A 7,238-nucleotide genomic window follows, 5' to 3' on the forward strand; every position below is an offset into this window, starting at 1 on the left:
TCCTCCCCTCTTTACACGCACCCAACCCAACCACCACCCATGACTTCCTTGACACCATTCTGGACAGACTGGTTTGATTAGTTTTTAATGACATTTAAGAGCACTTCACATGACCAGATCCCCAGCTCTCTTCCTCTTGGAGATTCCTCTGCAGGCCTGCATACCAAGTGTTCAGGTCGGGTAACTTCCAGACAATAAAAGGGATTAAAATATATGTAAAATCATTTTACATTGTGTACTGGTGTTGCCTTTAGCCACACCACAGCAACTAGTACCACAGCAGTTGTCTTGTACTGCACCCTGCCTCAACCGTTATGTTTCTCTGCTACATACTACATACTTTAAGTAATAAATGTCTGTCTCTTTCTGCAGGTATTTCTGCCTCTGGAGCTGTAGAGTCTGATCTGTGATGACAAGTCTCCTGCTGCTCCTACAACTCCACTCAACACCTGCTGCTAGAATTAGAAATTACTTATACTGCTATTAGTTGTATTGCTGTGTTAGCAGTTAATACTTTAATTATCACTACTATCACTACTACTGCTGTATTACTGGCCTCATCTTACATCTGATATGGAACCTGTGTTATGCTATGTTCTTCTTTCGCTATTCTCTACCCCTCTCCCCCTCTCCCCTCTCTCTCCTTCTTAACCCAACCGGTCGAGGCAGATGGCCGCCCACCCTGAGTCCGGTTCTGCTCGAGGTTTCTGCCTCTTAAAAGGAAGTTTTTCCTTGCCACTGTCGCCTAGTGCTTGCTCTTGGTGGGATTTGTTGGGTCTCTCTCTGTAAATACCTATTTTAAAGAGTATGGTCTAGACCTGCTCTATATGAAAAGTGCCTTGAGATGACTGTTGTTGTGATATGGCGCTATATAAATAAAATTGAATTGAAATTGAATTGAAAATACATCCAATAGGTATACTGAGGTTCTATCATAGAGGTTTGATACATTCAGTAAGTTCATTTGAATGTTCTACTCTGTGCTAGAGCAGCTCTGCTTTATCATTTAACGGTAACCAAAGCAGGTGTGGGTACAGGTGTTATAAACTGACAATGATAAGACACACTCAATTCTCCTCCAACTGTAACAGCTACAGTGGCACTAAAACAGGGTCATGACTTTAAATGGCTTTGTCCTAGAAGCTTTCTTTGTCGACAACCTATTGTTTTGCAGGAGTTTCCTGTTGACATGGAGGAACACATTTGGAAAGAGGAAATATACCTAAGAATATGCCTTCAGCAGTAAGAGAAAAATGTCTAATCAACTTGCTGAAAGACAAGGTTATTTAAAAACCCAGACTTGCCACTAGTAAAAAGAAGAAAAACAAAAACAAACTTCCTGGTTTCCCTTATAGTCAAACTTCACCCTAAAACCAAAAAAAGAAGGCGTATCTGTAAAATAATTATTGTGTTTTTTTATAGCACATATTAGTTTTTTAGTATTAAGTCAACAGAAATCTGCAATAAGGATGGAGAAATACAACGCACAGAGTGAATATTCTTAGAGTAGTAAAGGGGAGAAAAGGAGGAAAATAAAATAAATAATAAAACACATAAAACAGACGTGGCTGTCAGTAAAAGCCAGATTACATACATGTTTGTTTTAAGATTCTTCTTCAATGGAAGGGAATTCCACAGTATTGGGCCTTAGTAACTGACTAGTAAGTTACCTCGCAATGATCAAAGTGGTCTGGTTGAAACGTATCTGATTGAATGGCTGAAGTAAACATCACAAACACTACACATGTGCAGGTAATAAAAGGCTGATTTGCAGACAGTGTTAGTATGAATCTTGAAACTGAGATTACTGTCAAAGACAACTCCAAGAATCCTGACATGGCTCTTTGCTTTCAGAGATGCAGAGTTCAGATGGAGGGTTATACAGTATTTCTTTGTGGGGCTTTGTGACCTATGATAAGAACATACAGTAGGTTTTTAATTCTACTGCTTTGACACACACAGGCATTAACATGATCTAAGCAGTGAAAGAGGGACATATAGGATGGACTCATGGACCTGAGGTTTGAGTGTGTAGTGCTATAGAGTATTTAAGACCAGTCGGATAAGACCTAAACCACTGTGGTACTGATCCTAAGAGACCAACCCAATTCTCAAGCAGGTCAGGCAGACTGTAACTGTTACTATATTATCATCATATAATCAAACAGTTCATGTAAACATCAGCTACATGGATATTAACTCCTCTATAACTCTGACTGACACTTTCAATGACATTCAAACTTTTATTACTGTTTTACAACATTAATGCTAAAATCAATGCTCTAAACATCACATTTCCATATTAACTGTACTTAAACAGCGTCTACTGGTGTGGACATGGTAAACTAGTATATGTTTAATACAGTATACACATTACGCTATATTCAAATCTTGTACTTACCTGTAGAAAACATACAAAACTACAGTAAGAGAAAGCAATCAGGCCAAGACCACCTTAGTAAATTTCAGTATTGTAGGGTTAGGAGGGCTTACACCTTTGAAGTAACTTTGAGGTGTTTCTGGTTAGTTTTTTTTTTTTTTTTTTTTAACAAAACTGGACCATAGAGAGGAAGTTCTGTAAGGATGGATTGATGCTGTTCTTTCTTTAAAACGTCTGAAACAATATGCTCCCTCCAGGACAAACATACAAGCACATACACATGACCCAATGAAATGCATGAATGATTTTCTCATTTTCAGGCGGTACAGTGGCTCACTGAAGAGTTTTAATACCTTTGAAGTAAGAAAAGTTAAAATAAGATGAACTTTATCATCCAAAGGAAATTTGTCTTGGACAAAAGTGCTGTGTACAGCTACATACAGATAAAACATACATACATAGATACATAATGCTGACAATAAAATAAGAGAAAGGACAACAGGAGCTTGTTTTAGAACTGCAGGGTTGTATTTAACATGACAATTTCAAATTTCAACTTTCAACTTTTTTTTTAATTTACATTTTAACACAGCTTAGCTGTAGCATACTGTATGCTCTGTACATTAAGTAGTCTAAAAGACTAGCTGCGCTGCACACCCCACCCATCTGCATATGAACATGTCAAAGGAGCCCTTCATATCTACATGTTTTTCCTACACACTTGGAAAGGGAGGGGTGACGGGAGGGGTATTCAGTTGGTTGTAAACACACTGGTCCTTTAAAGTCACCTCTTTACAACTAATTGAACATTACTACTCTCTTATAATTAAGTTGTATTTAGATGAAATACACACAGTTTCATCTTGCAGATAGAAATAGATTAAGAAATAACACTGTGCACTCTGAACCACTGATACCTTCATTTTTGCATAGTCAAAGATGATCATGACTAAATAGCCATAGGTTTATGGTGCTCATCCTACTCAACACTGTGATGATGGGATTACCAGGGAAGCACCTCTCCCGTATAGTTCAGAAACGACCCATGATCCTTCTCAGTCAGTCCACCAATCACAGACAAGATAGAGGAAACACTCTCCTCTGGACTCAATGGGGCCTGGAAAGAGACAGATAAATACAAAACAATACTCTATTCAGACATGTGAAATTAGAAATTAGAATACAATGATCTGTATATACATCACCCAGGACACTTGATGTGAAAAAGCTCTTGAATGTTTGGAATGTAAAGAACAATTTTCACTTGACATTGTGGTGTGAACAGCAGAATTTTGGACAAATTAATTCTCAATAACTGTTTTCTCAGGGGTCTAAGTTTGAAGAAGTATTCATAAAGATGTGCTCTTTATGAGCATCACAGAAACAGTCAGAGGTAGGCCCTTACCTCTGATCCCCCCATGTCAGTGCGAACCCAGCCTGGGTGTATAACCATACAGAGAATCCCATCAGGCTCCAGGTCTACAGCCATACAGCGACTCACCATATTTAGGGCACTCTGAGAAAGCAAGCAAATCAACATACCATGCAGCATAATGCAAAACTCAACCCAATCTAATCCAATATCACAGCAGGCAATCAGCAAGAATGCTGAATAATGTGGCTGATATGTTTCCTCACATTTTTCCTAGCTTATGAAGTAAAGCGACACAATTTATTTGTCATACCAGATCGGAGTCCACCTACCTTGCATGCCATAAAAACATACATTTTCATTCCATGGATACAATACCTTTGAAGTCCTGTAGGGGTACCATTTGAAGTTGTTTGCTCTCTCCCCCCAGTTGAGCTCCACAGAGCCCAGTAGGGAGGTCATGTTAATAACTGCTGCCCTCTGGATGCCCATTCTCCCTGAGCCACCTGCTTCTCCTCTGGACGCAGCTCGCTTTAACAGAGGCAAGAGGGCCTGGCAGTGGTTAAAAAAAAATTGTTGAAGCTGAAATCAAACTACAAGTTGCTCATGACATCAAAGTCAAGGTGAAACTAATTTTATATCAGAGCTTTAAGAATTTGTAACAATTATCATGGTGCGTCATTCACTGAAAAAATAATGCTAATTTTACTTAATGATTTTAATAATAAAACTGACGCTACAAACAATACATATATAAATAACAAAATTATACCCGCATACAGCATTTAAATAAGGACAACACAACAAATGTATTAGTTTTTAGTTTATGAAATACTGCATTTTGGACAAAGACTGATACATTCCCTGTCAGGCTAAAACACACATCATACTGCATGTGTGGAGCAATAAGGTAAGTGACGCCCTCTGGTGGCAGCATTTTCACCTTAGAGAGGAACAGCCTTCTTTCATGGTCATACAAATGCTAAAATACCAAGAGATTCAATCTAGTCACTGTTTCTTTGATTTGATATTTTTTATTTATTTATTTATTTTTGGAATGTTCTATCACTGTATATTATACCAGCAGGTTTTAGGATACAGCTGAGTACACTCTATCAGGAGCCTCAATGACTATTAATCCTTTTGTTTTGCTTGGCTTTGTGCCAACATCCAGCAGCAAGCTGCATTTGTACTTTATGAACATATTCAGTATGAATTAAGGATACAAATAACTTTTTTTTCCCAGGAAATGAATCTGCCCACTATTGCCTTGCATTTTAAATGTCACAAAGTAGTAAAAAAAAACATCCATCATAATTTCCCAAGACCCAATTTGACCCAGCCCAAACACACAAAAGACCAAAAATAGTTGGTGTACTGTTAAAAAGTTTGCTGCTTAATTTTCATTCATGATGTGTTAATATATTAAATATAACATGTTTTTAAGCCCAAGAACACAGCAAGTGCTGTAGTAGCAAGTTTCTGTTCTAAGTGATTTATTGTTCATTTACCTCCATTGGTAAAGTTATTATAGAAGAGATTTGGGCTGGAGTGTGGCCTTGTGGTTACAGACACTGTCCTTCAACTAGAGCAAACTCTGCGTCAGCAAGCATCTGCCCTGCTGACATGTTCTTGATCAGAGCCTGAATTTCTACCAGCTCAGGGTGCTGCTCTGTAGTCCCCACTGTACTCTGAGGCCGACTGAAACCAGACTTTTAATTAATATTTATGAAATGCAGTCTGCCCTGGGCTAAGGGTTTTTTGTTACTTTTGTCCATGAAGGTCATCTTGTTGTTTCAGTTTGCAGCATTTAGGAAATGAACCACTCTTGGGTCCTACTCCTGGTGACTAAAGAAAACAGAGGTGTGATTTATTATCTTTTTTAATCTCACTACCTGGTGAAGTGAGGTTAGACCTTTCAAACAAAACCTTTTTTGTCACTATGTGGGTGATCCACTATATCCATGTCAATAAACATTAATAAACATTACCTTGGTGATCATTAGAGGAGCCACAGCATTGGTGTGGAAGTTTTCTATCATCTTCTCTGCAGTAACAGAACGAAAGTCAGCCACCACATTGATCCCTGCATTGTTTATTAGGCAGTTCAGACCGTCCTCTTGTACCAGCTGGCCCACCTCTTCTGCACATTTCTCTATGCTCTCCTGGCTCACTACATCTGGTAAAGACAGAGAATAACACTGCAAATCACAAAACAAAAATAACAACTATTACTAAAAATGTCTGAAAAATACTAGATGAACATCATTATGAGGAAAATAAATGAGTACATCAAGCAATGCTTTTAGTGCAACCTGAAATACCTCCAGGATGTACACTATTTCTAAATGTTTACTGTTTAAACATTCATGAGGCTTGATAAGAATACATTTAGGATTTCTTTTTTTTCTGATTAATATTGAGATAATCCCATCAGGTAATCTTCCTGTTAATGACCAGACATGAAATTAAAATGATTCATTTATTCATTGTGCTGTAGAGTGGGTATTTTGTGTTTATGTCCTTTTCCTCTTATCTTCTTTTCTATATTTCTACACATACGAAAATATTATGGTATATTGTAGCATTATTTGTTGATACACACTAACTGTTGTTCTTTCTGTCTTACCCAAAGTAATTATATGGATGTTGGGATGTTTGTCTGCCAGTTCCTGAAGTTTCTGTAGGTCAAGAACACATAATGTCAGCAATATTTATTCACAAAAATCCAGTTCGAGAATAATGGCGACTTCTGGTGGCGGCTGCTATCATTGAACTTTACTCCATTGATACACCTTCACCCATTATTCAGGCGCCTCAACTTGGTGCAGACCTGGACTGACACTCTTGCAACCCGGTTGTAAGCACTACAGACGGTATATCTACGGGGTATTAGCTTTGAGGGTAACTTTACTATTGTTGGGCGATGGTGTGTACCTGCGCGCTCTCGGGGTTTCTGGTCGTGGCTATAATCTTGCCCGGTGAGAAGCCTCCACTCGCCAGTGTATCGACGATATGCAGCCCGAGTCCGCGGCTGGCTCCCGTTACCAGCACAGAGCCGCAGTTTTTGAAATTCATGACACCACTCATCCTTAATGTCGCCTCTAACTAATGCTGACCTCAGTGAGCCGGTGGGCGAGCTCTCTCTCCAGGTATTTCTCCTGACGAGGCTGTGCTAAATCCAGTCTTGTCGCGCAACTCCTCCGGTAGGTGGGAGAATTGCTCCACTTTACTAATACGACCCAGAGCCTTTACACGAGGGAGATAAATCTTCAGAGCGTCGACGACGGAGGCTGGAAACAGATGGGAAACTGAAATACTGTTGTCAAAACGACAATTTCTTATAATATGTTTTCAGGACTTTAGTTTAAACCGCCACAGAGAATAGTGTAAATGCTCCGACTCTAGTAACAGAGAGAAACATTGAAGTGTTCTGGACGTTTCTGGCTTCGCATATCTAGGTTCTCATTTCCCACAATTCATTGC

General features: G+C 38.9%; 1 protein-coding gene across 1 annotated transcript; it reads right to left on the reverse strand.

The window, feature by feature from the left end:
* Nucleotides 1–2,886: 2,886 nt before the first annotated feature.
* Nucleotides 2,887–7,238, reverse strand: si:dkey-12e7.4 (uncharacterized protein LOC558132 homolog). The gene is made up of 6 exons (XM_018703502.2): nt 6,690–7,238; nt 6,382–6,433; nt 5,744–5,931; nt 4,131–4,304; nt 3,786–3,896; nt 2,887–3,497 (listed from the first exon to the last, which is right to left on the reverse strand). The coding sequence occupies exons 1-6, from the start codon at nt 6,840–6,842 to the stop codon at nt 3,384–3,386; spliced, it is 792 nt and encodes a 263-aa protein (XP_018559018.1). The 5' UTR covers nt 6,843–7,238; the 3' UTR covers nt 2,887–3,383.

Source organism: Lates calcarifer, linkage group LG10 (assembly GCF_001640805.2).
Source record: "Lates calcarifer isolate ASB-BC8 linkage group LG10, TLL_Latcal_v3, whole genome shotgun sequence".
NCBI classification, from domain to species: domain Eukaryota; kingdom Metazoa; phylum Chordata; class Actinopteri; family Centropomidae; genus Lates; species Lates calcarifer.

What these genes read in the sequence shown, in the direction of transcription:
- si:dkey-12e7.4 (XM_018703502.2), bottom strand. Translation starts at nt 6,842, where the DNA reads ATGAGTGGTGTCATGAATTTCAAAAACTGCGGCTCTGTGCTGGTAACG. An exon ending in GAAACCCCGAGAGCGCGCAG is followed by an intron (nt 6,434 to 6,689) that starts GTACACACCATC and finishes CTTGACCTACAG; the next exon opens with AAACTTCAGGAACTGGCAGA. An exon ending in CATCCATATAATTACTTTGG is followed by an intron (nt 5,932 to 6,381) that starts GTAAGACAGAAA and finishes TGTCTTTACCAG; the next exon opens with ATGTAGTGAGCCAGGAGAGC.